At 37.8% G+C, this 14652-nt stretch overlaps 1 protein-coding gene across 3 annotated transcripts in view; it reads left to right on the top strand.

Moving 5' to 3' along the window:
* The first annotated feature begins 1855 nt into the window (after positions 1 to 1855).
* ATAD1 (ATPase family AAA domain containing 1) overlaps positions 1856 to 14652 on the top strand; it is a 37237-nt gene continuing 24440 nt past the window's right edge. The window contains exons 1-6 of one of the 3 annotated variants that reach the window (XM_088144418.1): positions 1856 to 2242; positions 5505 to 5667; positions 6369 to 6473; positions 6590 to 6765; positions 8522 to 8620; positions 12080 to 12200. In XM_088144418.1, the coding sequence (XP_088000544.1) occupies positions 6604 to 6765; positions 8522 to 8620; positions 12080 to 12200 (382 nt within the window). In that variant the 5' untranslated portion in view covers positions 1856 to 2242; positions 5505 to 5667; positions 6369 to 6473; positions 6590 to 6603. The remainder of the gene's footprint in view (positions 2243 to 5504; positions 5668 to 6368; positions 6474 to 6589; positions 6766 to 8521; positions 8621 to 12079; positions 12201 to 14652) is intronic. The other 2 variants (XM_088144417.1, XM_088144419.1) reach the window with 2 other exon arrangements.

The raw sequence follows: 14652 nt of genomic DNA, 5'->3' as shown, positions 1-14652 counted from the left end.
AGTTTTGGGATCTGTGGCCATCTTTGGATCTAAAACTTGCAATTTAGCAATGATATCATCTTCATCAAATGAAAATTTGCTTTTAATTTGCATGCAGGGTTCTACAGGGAGTTTCAAACAATTCATTGCTAGGAAGAATTTCCTGATCTAAAAGGGTCATTGTCCTTCCACCAAGGATCTTCCATATTTTTATAATTCACATTGTTGCTGGGGTCAGGTTCAGGTACTTTACTTTGCATGAGATACTCTTCTTTAATGAAGAACATTCTGGTTTTATATGCTGCCAATACCATTGAATACAACGTATGCAATCTAAAATGCTTCAACTGGAACTCAAGTTTAAGAGCATGTACCTTTTGCAGTACGTATTGTAGGAAACAGAGCAAGTAATTTGTTCCATGGTTGATTAACATCTCGTATATTCATCTTGTTCCATCAACTTCATCAGTTCTCATAGAGCACTAGAGCTTCCCATTGTTCTAGAATTATACTTATTACAATTTCTCTAGATAGCTACCTAGGTTGTGCCAGGTGTGGTATTTTATGAACAGTCTGGATAACATCTTGTATCATTGCAAAATCATTCTGTGTCTCGCTGCTACATAAAAAGTATTACGCTAAGTCTTTTAAAAGAGATTCTAAATATGAAGGTAACACTGACACAGCATGGTTTGCACAAAGAGAAAAAGAATGGCATATACATCCCAAAATTAAAACTGATGACACAGCATCTTTTAGTAACTTTTGAAATCCACTTGTCATTCCCATCATTGCAGAGCAGTTGTTGCTCCCCAATCTGATGATGTTGTTCAAGGGAAGGTTTCTTTCACTGAAAAGGGATTCAACAGCATTAAACAGATCCACCGCTGTTTCATTTTCTACTACAACCATGTCAAGAAGAGCATCAACATCACGTTTTCTCTGGTTAGAGTAACATATCACTATGGCCAAAACTTGTGTTACAGAAACATCAGTATGCTCATCAATGATTATTGAAAACTTTTGTTTTCAACGTATTTGAGTTCTAATTTTTCATGATAGGCAATGCCATCCTGTATGATATATAAAACCTTTGATCTTTTCATATTTAAATTTTTGACACTATTACCTCTGGGAATGCCATTTTTAAAACATCAAGATGATTCATGTGCACAAAAGGCACATGATGTTCTGAACAATAACTAGCAATTAGGGCTTCTGCCTTTGCAACTTTTTTACTTTCTGAGGTTGTCTTCTTTATTAAGAAAGATGTAACAGCTGCTACAGAATTCGCAGCTTCAAAGTTTTTATGCCTTTCAGTATTTTTGTGAGTTAACAACATTGACTTTCTTGTATTCTTAAGTGAAATTTTACAACACACACAGTAGCTACTGTTTTCATTAGCGCTGTCCTTTTTTAGTCAGCCTTTAAATTCAGGTTCCTGCATCCATCCGTTTTTAAATGATTGCATATACCATGTTTTCCTTTCTTTCTTCGGCAACTCTTCACTCGTCGTTGTTAATAAGGAATGCAAACTGCAAATGCACTACTAAACTGGAACTCGAGAGCGTGCACGCACTCTGCATTCAAAGACTAACTGCGCCGCTAGTGAGTGAGACGCCCTCCTGCTTAAAACGTGTCGGTGTGTCGCTAGTTTTAAGGAGAAGGAAGGGACGCCGACCGCCTGGATGGGGGGTGCGGATTCCGGAAAGCCGTTTCCCATCAATCCGTGGGGCCGGGTAGATCGATACGTCCGCCTTCCCGCAAGACGATGAAGGAAAGCTCCCTCTGCGAGGGGACTCGGCCGGGGTTACAAGGAAAGCGCTCCCCCTTCTTCCTTAAGCGGAACCTTGCAAGGGAGGCGCGGCGGCCGAGGGGAGGGAATTTGGCGACGGCCCACACCCAGGCGACGACTGCCGGGAACGGCCGTTTCCTTGGCTCTCCTCACGGAATTTCGCGCACTGCTCTCCCCCACCGTCTGGCGCGTGCCTTTTACGCGCTGTGACCTTTTCCGTCGCCCGGTGCGGCGGAGGCGGCGGCGGCGGAGGAGGAGGAGGAAGCGGCGTCCACAGGAGTGACACGGAAGGTCACCTCGCGGCTTTCTTTCGCTTTCAATTCCGTGTGGCGGCGGGGCTTTTCTGTAGGACCGGGTGGCGCGTTTTGGCCAGCGAGTGGGGAGGGCGGCTTGGCTTTCCCGCTTCGTGTCGCTGTTCACAGCTCGTGGGAGCAGCCAGGAAGCCCTGAGAGCTTTTGGAGAAAGAAGGTGAGTGCTCCATTTCCCCTCTTGTTTTGCGCGGGAGGGGGTTGAAATAATGGCTCTCCTCTCCCCCCGACTCTAAGTGCCTGGTCTGGTTCTTGTTTTATTAAGTAGGGTTGTGCGGAGCCCCAGTTTTGTTGGTTAGCCAAAATCACCCTCCTGATCAGGAATTTGGCTTTTCCCGCCTACTCATAAGCCCATCCTATAAGCTATCTGCAAAGACTGAATTAAAACTGTTCATAGCTTTTCTATAATGCCTAGGGTTCACACCACTCCTGTAACACAGAAGCAAAGAGCCAGTCCCGGCTCTTATTTTCCCAGCCACTCCCTCTTCATGCTGATACTAGTTCCTATGTAAGTGTGGCATTGAGGTCAGGCCAGGGCATGTAGCTTGTGGTGGATGATAGGCACGATGCTCCTTTTCAGGTCTGATTCTTACATTTATAATTTTTAACCACCGTGAGTGAAAACAATTAAGAGAAAGGAGAAACAAGTAAAACTGATGTCTTAGAGAACTCCAGCAGCTGGGTAGAATGGTTGCTTTCTGGAAACAGCAGAGATACAGCTTGTCCTGATAGTGTCACATGGTGACTTGTTAAGCAAGTACTTTAAGCCGATAATAGTATGCTCCTACCTTTTTAAAGCTTCTCAGGAGAAAGTTGTAAAACAATAAGGAATCTTGATTTCCAGTAGTTTGCATATGTTTGGCCTGTCAGGCTTGTAGGATGTTGGGATGAGGCCTGCAGATGGCTGGATGATGAATTTACCCTGAGTTTGCACTCTTAAGCAGGCTAAAAGAATAGTGATGATCATGCAAGTGGCATGGTATAACATATAAGTGAGATTCTGTATACGGTCTTCGTGTGGCAGTTAAAAAGTCATTAAGAATTTCCCCCTTAGCGAACATGTTGTATATATACTGTCCCCCCTCCCATGTCTATATGAAGAATATATAAGGCCATCGCACTCATAAATTGTGACTCTGGGCAGTGTACATCAATAAAAAATACTGGAAATACAAAATGGACCTATAGAACAAGAGACAGTAAACACATAGCTGAAGCAATTTATAACACTCACTCTCACAATAGAACAGGTTCATCTAACCTCTTAATCCCATATATGATAGAAAACCCAGGTTTTCATGGCTCTATGAAAGGTCAGGGCCATTTGTACCTCAGAAGAAGCTTATTCCAAAGGACAAACACAGTTTACAATTCCAGTCCATCACTGATAAGCTGCATATAGTGGGGACCTTCTTATAGTCTGGTCATATTTGATAAGCTGCCTACATTAAATGTAATTTTTGAAACTCGAGAGAGAGAAAAAAAGAACTCAGAAGAGTAACTAAAATTATAAAAGTGGCACATTTTAGGATGTACATGGAATGAAATGGATTCTGATTTAAGACATAGCATAATGAGATTCTGCCATGCTATTTTGGATTGGCTGCAGTTTGCTAGAAATAAAACCAAAATGTTTTTCTTGTTTTGTGTTTGGCTGAAATTTGTTCCAGAGCAATACTGGAGTGATTTTATGATGCAAATAGAATGAGGCCTGGAGCGCATCATACACACACAAATACCCCATGTGACCTGTGTGCCAGTCTACCTATGCCCCAGTCTTAGTTTTAATTTATGCAATTTCAGTATTTATAAACCACCATGTTATAGAAATTCTAGCATAAAATGCAATAAAAGCCACTGAATACACACACAAGTCATTCCAATCTTTAGCCTGCTCCAGAAACCCTGCAAAACTACCCATGTCTTGATTTAGATCCAGCCAAACATGTTTTTTCCCATACATAATAATGAAGTCAAGTATTCTATCAACCTTTTTCCCTGGGCCAACTTGCCAAATCAGCCAACAGCAATCTAATAGTATCTTCCTTGCCTCCCCCTGCCCCCATGTCTTCCCTTCTCTGCCTCCCCTCAGCTGCCAGGGCCAATGAATTGGCCTGTGTGCCTATTCTTTAATGCAACAGCCTCAGCAGTAAGGAATAGGGTTCCAGAGTGGCATATCCCACTGGTCAGTGTGCTGTCCCAGTCTCCCCAGAACTTTCCCTTTTCTCACGCAGGGCACCACATCTTCCCAGTGTTTTTCCTTTTCTTCCTTCCTGCTTCCTCACAGCTGGTCCACATATGCCACCACCCAGGAAACCCCTCAGCCTTGTTTTTCCCCTGCCCCCCCCCCACTACATTTCAGTCCATACTAGAACCAGATAGCCCTATTTCATTACACAGGTGGATAAAAACATCTGAAATGCCATATTTTGATTTGGGCAGAAACCACTCAAAACCAGCTGTGCTGTGTATGGAACTTTCTGCACATCTATACTGTAGTATGTTTAAATGAATTTAGTATTTTAAAGTCAATTTGTAAAGTTGATTTTATTAATCTAGTAGTGCTGGTCTTACTAGAGTATGATAGGCTTCAGAATATTTGTATCTTTCTTTCATTCATCCAGTATCTTTAGTGTGGCTTTGATGCTCATTTTTTAAAAAACATTTTCCACTGAGACAGCTATTTTTAATAGAAAATTTACTTATGTAAATGAAAAAAACAGTTGAAAGGGGGGAATAGCACATGTTCCTAGGCACAGATAAAATCTGGCATTTAGTTATCCAGAATCTCAGCTTAAATAACATCCAGAGCTATGTTTGGCCACCAGGTTTTAACACTAGTTTAGAATGCAATAATCCTATCCTGTTATCCTATTCATTTGGAGGGAAGGATTGCAAAACACAATGTAAAGTACATGTTGGTACTAACCTAATCAATAACTGTTTGTAAGATATATAGGGTTAATCATATCAGTTTGACCAAGATATTTGTTTGAATTCTAACTTCCTCCTTCTTTGTACCTCAACCAATTTGTGATATTTATAAACATTTAGGCCCCCCTAGAAACAGTACAGTAAGTGTTTATTTTTGCTTTGCTGCAAAATATATTGTATATAAGGGAACCATGCTTCCTTTAATTTGGTTAAACTTCTGTTGTGAATAATGCTGTTAATTTTACCATTGCTGCATATTCTCCAAGTTTAAGTTGTCATTGGAATTGTATCTTTCTTCCAAAGCTGGGCAAAATTTATTCTTGCAGCTGTGAGCATGCATCTCAGTAAATTATGATACTTCTTGCTGATACGTTCTGGAATTATACATAAGTAATACATTTTGTAGCATTATCACATAGGAATGGTATAGTTGAGTTTATATCTGAGAGAGCTAACGTAAGGGTGCTGTCATCCATATTTTCATACAGAAAAATCTGTACAGGGTTGGCCAATGGTTTGCTCTTGATGGTGGGCTATATACCTGAAAATAACAAGCATAGACATCTATAACTAGCCATGATGATGGGAAAATGTGCGTATGATGTCACAATCCTCCTCTTATCCTTTGCCCACTTGTGGATGTCCATGATGGTAAGCACTTAGGAATAGACCTTTTTAATCCATTTGCAAAAGGTGTGGAAGAAAACATCACACTTGACTAGGCCCACCTGTGGTATATTGTAGGTTACAATTCCCTTTACTGATCAGAATTCAGTAGCCATAGTTCTTACTTGGCACCTCCAAGTACCAACTTGACTTGTGTTCTAAAGTAGGATAATCTTAAAATTAGTTACTTGATCACAAGCTCAGCTGCTTAATAAAAAAGAGATTACTCGTTTCCTGCACTATTAATGGCAAAAAACTAGGTAATCTGACATCAGGAAGCCAGTGATCTATGACGGGTGACTCGGAAGGAAGGGAGCAAAAACCATGTCTGTATATGAAGGATTGCACTGACATAGATGTAGGTATGGAAGTGAGAGGTCCTTGACTATGCAGGTTTTGTAGGTGCTTTGGTCAGAAAGGTTGTGCACTCATATGGATGCAGTGTAGTGAACTGCTGATTGCTAACAATAAGAAGAAATAGGAGCACATATATTGAGTCTTACCTTTTTTGACTACTAACAAGTAGGTTGCTAATAACAACAAATAAAAGGATGTATGATGTTTCTACTGAATATTAATGTTTTCCAGTTAATATGTTCCAATTTTTAAAAATGTTTTCTCTTTTTGATTTGGTCATTGACCAACTTTGAGTGATAACTAATTATCCCTTTCTTTGTCTCTACAAGGAAAAGAATCACACCCATCTTGTATATGAAATCTCTTATATGTGATATCTTACTCATCTTGTATATGAAAAAATCTCACCCATCTTGTGTATGAATTAGCAGCAGGTTGGTAATGTGTCAAGTATAGTAATGTATATATCATGTAGCAAAAATTACATTTCAAAGCTTCCTAACTTTCTAAGAATGTACATTGACTTTCTTTCCTCTATTATTTGATATAGGTGAAACAGGCACAATGGTACACGCTGAAACTTTTTCTCGTCCTCTAAGTCGGAATGAAGTTGTTGGTTTAATTTTCCGCTTAACAATATTTGGTGCTGTGACCTATTTTACAATTAAATGGATGGTAGATGCAATTGATCCAACAAGGAAGCAAAAAGTAGAAGCTCAAAAACAGGTAAGGGAATAGGTAAAATATTTTAAATATAAAAGTTATATAAATAAGGAACAGAAAAGCTATCATTATTACTGAGTTATTGAGTCTAGAGTTAGAAAACAGTTAAGTCTGCACTCTAAACAAGCCTATTTATTTGCTTACTTGCTAACCTTGCTCACCATCCCCATGTTATGACTCTGGGTGCTATACAACTGAATAAAAACAAATTCCACAAGGTATAAAAATAATCAAATAATCAGTTAAAGATACAACAAATATATGCATGGATAGAGGAACCTCTGTTCACCAATTTTTTTTTATTTTTTTTTTGTGGCTACTATACTCCCTGTGATAGGTTACCAATATTCAATGGACAGTCACCAAACAACAGAGTACAGTTTCCAAGCCATGTTTTTGTGAGTAATGGGGCACCCAGAAAATGCTTCTTAAAAATCTCAACCCAGAAAATAGACACAAATCCCGTCCTTTTCTTTCTTCAGTGAGGTCAGTTAAATCACTGGGTTGCTGCTCTGTCTACACTAGTCCTCAAGCTACATCAGTGGGGGAAATTAAAAGTCATTCTTTAACCCCTGAAAAGCTGTCCATTCATGAAATACAAAGACATTATTGAACTCAGCGGGATTGACTCTGAGTAGGCCTGTATAAAATTATGCTTTAAAGTGAACAAAATATTTTGTTCATAATTCTGGTAAAGTTCTAAAATAATGGAATCAAGGTATTGTTTTCAGCAGCATCTGTGCCTTAAATCAGTAAGAAAATTCAAGGCCTCCCTGTATCCCTTGCATGCAAATAATATGTTATAGTGAGACAGGGTGTCTTGAAAGACTGTGTCTCCCTCTGTTATTTTTTTCTTAGGTATGTGATGTTTATGGAGACTCACTAGGGCCTTTTGTATTATAATGCCCCACCTGTACAATGTTGTATTTGTGGGAATGTGGTTTTTTATTTGTGTTCAAATCATAGATCTTTATAGCTGGAGAATAATTTATCTCTTCCCCAATAATGAATATATCATTCTGAAAGTTGCCTGCATATTTTGAAAGAATTTCTGAGATACTGTGTAAAAGGCATACATGTAGTCCTTGGTTTACAATGGCAGTTGGGACCGGAATTGCTGTCACTAAATGGCACAGTTGTAAAGCATGACATCACATGACTGTCACCTAGTGACAGCAGTCCCGGTTGCCGCCATAAAGCAAGGACCTCACACGACCGCATCTGCCAGCTTCCCTATTGACTTTGCTTGTGGAAAGCCAGTAGGGAACATCAGAAATCTCAGTCATGTGACTGCAGCTCACTGTGAAGTCCAGAACTTCAAGGACCAGTCATAAGTAGCCCTCATTCAGTGCCATCGTAACTTTGAATGGCCGTTGAATGAATGGATGTAACGCAAGGACTACCTGTAATGTTTATGATTTATGCTCTTAAGTAGCTATGCTCAAATGGAACCTTGCTCTATTACTGAAAGGGATCTTGTTATGAGTATTGAGAGAAAAGTTGAAATGCGGTTGAATAACCTTTGATTATCCTGGAGAGAGACCCTGAAGTATCTATAATTACCACAACAATCTGGCCTCATTGTCAGTAAAGTGCGGTAATATATTCAAGTAAATGAAAATGTGAGTATTCTTATTTCAAATTCCTAATTCACAATTAACAGAATATTCACATTCCTTAATAGCAACTTTCCCTTTTCAGATATTAACTGAGAATATCAGATGAGGTCATATTGCTGAACACTGGCTTTTCTTTACAGGCAGAAAAGTTGATGAAGCAGATAGGTGTGAAAAATGTTAAGCTTAGTGAATATGAAATGAGCATTGCTGCACATCTTGTGGATCCTCTTAGCATGCACGTAAGTGTCTTATTTATATGTAAAAATGTTACATTAGGGCAAAATGTTCACATGGATGCTATTCATAGTGGAACTGTATTTTAATTGAATTTTCTTAATTTAGGGAATAGACTGACATTATGGAATAGACACTTGTGTTAACTCTTTATTCCAAATAGCATAATCATCGTATAGATCCAAAATCCCAGAACCTGTTTCTTTTATTTCCATTCTCTCAATATAGGTAGTGTCTTAGTTAGTTAGTTAGTTAGTGATACTAGTGATCACACACTTTTAAAAAAACCTGAAATATTATTACATAGTAACTATTTTCAGATATTGCAGCGTAGGATATTATGTATGTGCAGCTAATTGAAACACCATTTCTCTTTGGGGATGGTATAACAGGGAACAAAATTCTGTAATGATAGTTTTTACAAGCATTAAATACCAGAATTGATAATTACCCAATTTTAAAATTTTCTTGATATAATATTATGCATGTGTATGGCCTTTTTTTTAAAAAAAAATCAAAGTGTAGTAACCTATTTTAACATTCTGTCAAAAGTTTTGCTTTTCTGCAGTGAATTTCTGCAGTTTTATATTAAACTAAAACATGCTTCAAAATAATAACTCTGTGAATATTTGAAGTTCTCCTTGTATTCTTAAAGACTGAATTATGGTCATTCCATCTTGTTCCATAGGTTAACTCATTGTATGTTTTATCTATATCATGCTCATATAAGATTATTTCAGGCACTGGGTATAAGCACAAGTACTCAGGTACTTAAAAAATTAGCACAGAGAAAGTACCAATTTGATGTTAATTTGAAAAAAAGCAATATTGCTGCAATTAAGTATATTGCTAATCTATGTTGTTATATTATTAATGTTACATGCAAGGAGTTTTCCATTCTTGGGTGTTCTGTAGATATAGTAGGACTGGTGGTAATTAGTGAGTCAGTGGGATGAATGGCTAGGGATGATATTGTAGTTGCTTGTGATAGATTTATGGGCATATCTACATCCACTGGTTAAGCTCCTTCTGTCCTATGCTCATGCTGGTTTGATTCTAAGCCAGTTTAAGAAAATCTTATCTGGACTGAGGCACTTTGATGGCCACTTGCAAAGATATTCACTTAAGGTGATCATGTACTCCCACTGGACAATTCCCCTGCTGCTATGCCCTTCCCTCTTTCTTTTCCAGGGAAGCAATGTCTTTCTGGTTGTATGCGTGTGTGTGCGCGCACGCACATATGCCAGAGGAAGTGCCATGGCAAGACAAGACCATGTACCATCGATAGATAGCTGAGGTGGTAGACACTGGGAAATCCTACCAGTGGCTGGAAAGGGCTGGACTAAAAGACAGCACTGAGGCACTGATCATAGCAGCACAAGAACAGGCACTAAACACCAGATCCATACAAGCAGGGGTCTGCCACATTAGACAGGATCCAAGGTGCAGACTGTGCAGAAACAGCCCAACACATAGAGGCAGGGTGTAAGATGCAAGCAGGAACAGCATACACTGAATGGCACAACCAAGTAGCTGGCATTGTGTATAGGAACATCTGTAGAGTGTATGGGCTAGACTCCCCCAAGTCCAGATGGGAGATTCCACAGAAAGTCGTGGAGAATAACAAGGCTAGATCCTGTGGAATTTCCAGATCCAGACGGACAGGCAGGTACTGGCCAATCAACCAGACATTGTGGTAGTAGTCAAGGACCAGAAGACAGTGGTGGTGATAGATGTAGCTGTGCCAAGTGACAGCAATATCAGGAAGGAGAGTATGAGAAGCTGGAGAAGTGCCAGGGCCTGAAAGAGGAACTAGAGAGGATGTGTAAAGTAAAAGCCAAAGTGGTCCCAGTGGTAGTAGGAGCACTTGGGGCTGTGACTCCTAACCTGGGAGAGTGGCTCCAACAGATCCTAGGAACAACATCAGACCTCTCTGTTCAGAAGAGTGCAGTGCTAGGAACAACTGAGATACTGTGCAGAACCCTCAAACTCCGAGGCCTCTGGTAGAGGACCTGAGATTGAGGAAGACACAAACCGCCCATAGGGGTGAGAGGGGATTTTTGTTTATGCATGTCCACATATAAAGTTAATTTACATTTATGCGTACAGAATTAAAGCAAAATGCTTATACATGTAAGCGCAACAATCAGCTTAAAAGAAACTAATTTCTTACTGCTTTGCTGCTTTCTGATATCTTTTAGACTGATTCTTACCATGAGCACTATAATACCACCATAACTCTTGCCTTGTAGTTAGAAGATTGCTGATCTGGAACTCAGCAGAAACTGGGTTTTGCCATTTTTCCAGTCTCCTGAGTCAGAAGGGTTTCACCTCCAGGGCAAACCACCAACTTTTATATGCTAGGCACAGATCATAGCCACTGTGCTTTTTCAGTGTTCTTGGTAAAGGAAGGTATAGACAACATGGTAAGCAGTAACTCAGTTGAAAGGATGTTTTTTTCCTCTGAAAAGTAGCCAATGAACTGCTGGGTTTAGCCTGCCCAAACTGACAGAAACACTCAAGATGACAGCATACTTCAGAGGTGTAATGAAAAACATGACCTGAGGTCACTCTGATGATGAGTGGTGGATTAATAGAAGGCAATATTGTCCATTTCTGCCCTCCAGAAACAGTTATCTGCCTGTTTTGGCGACAGGCAACCTGGTAGTGCAGCTAAGTCTTTGATTTATCTTTTATTTGGTGTGTTTATTTTGTTGTAAGTTGCCTACAGTCATTAAGTAACGTGGGAGATAAATGTAAATTAATATAATTATATGTATAATTACACGAGGGTAAGGATATTTCTTTAAATTCTGCAGAATGCTGCACTACATTCTTGGATAGACAGTGTGACTAAATTTGTATATTCTAATTGTTAGGCTTGATTAATGACTTACTAGCCAATTGGGCTGTGGTTTAAAACTGCCCCCCCCCAGCTTTAAACCAAAATTTCTAGACTGAAATTTCCTTTGTGGGAGTGCATGCCATAAAAATTTCTTAAGAGTTTTAGATTCTGTGATTATAATAGTTGCCAATAGTAAAAGGGCATGTTAGATATTAAAACTGAGTTTATTATTAATGGTAAATTTGTAGCAGTAAGAAGAATTATTTATTAGTGCTCTCCTGCCATACTGCCTAAGGCCAACATCATCTGTATGTCTTAGATCAAGGACCAAAATACTCTTCTTCATAATCAGCTAAAAAGCAAATATAATTGCATGGCACATTATATAAATGCATTCAGATCTTTCCAACACTAAATTATCTTAACCAACATCAAGAGAGTAAAATCACAACCTCTGGGATGCCTTTTGTTTTATTTTTCTTGTTTGGTGAGATACATGCTTATAAAACAGATGGCTTTAAGATTTAATATAAATCTCATCTTCATTCCCAATTTGAGAATATAGCTGTTTGATTAATGCCAGTTCAGTATTTTTTTTAATCTTGTCTTTGTGCCTTAGGTAACATGGGATGATATTGCAGGCTTAGATGACGTTATTACAGACCTGAAGGATACCGTTATTTTGCCAATCAGGAAAAAACATCTGTTTCAGAACTCCAGACTTCTGCAGCCACCAAAAGGTAATATGAAGAGGGTTGAATCTAAGTTGATTTTTTTTAAAAAAAAAAACCTGACCATAAGAGAATTCCTTAGGACAAAAAGTCCAGTTTTACAAATAAACTTAGGAAGATCACTTGGGCCTGTCCCATTTATAATAAACTGTTTTCATGGAAGATTAATTTCAAATGTGGAAAAAGTAAAGATCGTTTTCTTTCAGATCATGCCATTCCAGTTGAATGTATGCATTTAACTGTAGTACTTTTTTTGGTTTATAATTTTTATTAAAACTTTTAAATAAGATAAAAACTAATACAAACTAATTTAAAGTAAGGAAGAAATCAAAGAAAAAGCGAAAAGTCCAATAAAAAAGTTAAAAAATAGAAAAGAAAGAAAAAAGATATAAAGAAGTGGCTTCCGCTTCAATTGAATATTGAGCTTTAAAATCCTCTGTATCAAAGTATATATTTGAATCCAAATTTTTTTAGCTCTTTTACATGTCTACCCAGCATGATAAAATGTTTCTTCATGTTGTTCACATTTCCAGCATACATTTGAAATGCCTTTATACATTCTAGATAATTTCTCTGGTGTCATGTATCAATGATACATCATTTTATAAAAATTCTCTTTGAGATCATAACGCAATGTAAATTTCAACCCTTTTAACCACATATTTTCCCATTGATCCATCTGTATATTATAACAAAAATTCTTAGCCCACTTTATCATACATTCTTTAATATATTCTCTCACTGTTTCAAATTTCAACAGAAGTTTGTACATTTTAGCAATTACATGTTCATCATCAGTACACGGTTGTATTTCAAATTCTGTCTTACTTTGCTCCATACCATAACTCTTTTTATCCATTTTAAATCTTTCAGATAACTGTAAATGGAAAAACCATTAACAACTATATCCTTCTGCTATTAATTGCTCTCTTGATTTGATTTTAAATTTCCCTTGATAATTTTCCAATAAGTCCTGGCACGTCAATCTTTGTCTGCCAGTTCTCTTCTATAATATGCTTCTTGAGCTGAGATCCATAAAGGTGTTTTCGGGCGCAACCTGGATTTATATCTATTCTATATGCTCAATATGGCACATCTAATAAAATAATTTTCCACATTAATTTTAACTTTATCATACCATAAATATCCATGCCATCCAAACCTCAGGTGGTGATCTTTTAACTATAAAAGTCTCTTGTTTCTCAGCAACATCCATTCTTTCATCCAAACCGAACAACAAGCAGCAAAATAAAATTTCAAATCTGGTAAACCCAATCCTCCTCTTTCTTTTGCATCTTGTAGCACTTTGTATTTAACTTCCCCCCTACCTTCCAGGCCTTCTGGAAAGGATTAAAAACCTGGCTCTGCCAGGTTGTGTGGAGTGATAACAATCTTGCCCAATCCTGGGGGTGGCTGGCGCCTTGATGACGCTTCATGAGTGACTGCCAATTATTTTTAGATCTATTTATTTTTTATTTATTAATAGTAGATTGTAATTTTGTAATTTTAATTGATTTTAACTGTTTTGTAAACAGCCCAGAGTTGTTTCTACGAGATGGGTGGTAACAAATTTGATATACAAATATAAATAAACTCATGTTTTTTTTCCCCTTGCCATATAAATTTAGATATATCTTTTTGCCATTGTTTAAATGGTACATCCGTTGTCAAAACAGGTATTGTCTGAAATAAAAACATCATTCTTGATAAAAATTCATTTTTATCATAGAAATTCTCCTCAACAGCGACTATTTTAATTTCTCCCATCTTAACATGACCTGTCTCTTCCAGTTCTTTAATTTTGTTTCAAAAAATCTCTTGCTTTCTGCATTGAGTTCAGTCTAAATCTCTGTTGATTGAAAGTAAAAATCACCCCTTCTAATTTGTCCCATCTAAATGGAATTTTCTTCTGTTTAAGTTTGTCTGTCAGAAAAAAAGTATTCTTTTCTCTTGCGTAATATTCTAATTGGAATTTCCTTAAGTACAATTACATCTGTATTATGAATCCTCAGTCTAGCATTAAAATGCTGCTGTAGAACTTGTTCTCTTGTCTTCTTCCTGACAAAGTACACAAGGACATCCTGTGGAACATTTCTTAACTTTGCAAAATGTATATTGATCCTTATCAATCTGTGTATCAGTGTCATCTTCCTCCCAATCCAGAAAATCAGAGACTTAACAATCTTTTCTCTAATTTCCTTTCAATGTTCTTCTGGAATTGCTCTAGATCTTAAGCAAAATTCTTTTTCTCTCAGTTCTAATAATGCCAAATTCTCCAAATCCTTCTCCATCTCTCTATTTGTAACTTCTGTCTTACTTTCTAAAACTTCAGTAATTTATTTTAAGTCTGCAACCAGTTTCCCTACAGATTCTTCAGTTTTCTTAACTTCTTTCAGATCTTTTTTCATCTCTGCAAATCCTTCTTCCATTTCCTTTTAACTGTTGCAATCATCTTTTTACG

This window comes from Python bivittatus, unplaced genomic scaffold, assembly GCF_059951505.1.
Source record: "Python bivittatus isolate LINGU-HERP-01145 unplaced genomic scaffold, Pbiv_v1 ctg000400_np1212, whole genome shotgun sequence".
NCBI classification, from domain to species: Eukaryota; Metazoa; Chordata; class Lepidosauria; order Squamata; family Pythonidae; genus Python; species Python bivittatus.
This window is presented reverse-complemented; position numbering and strand designations above follow the sequence as displayed.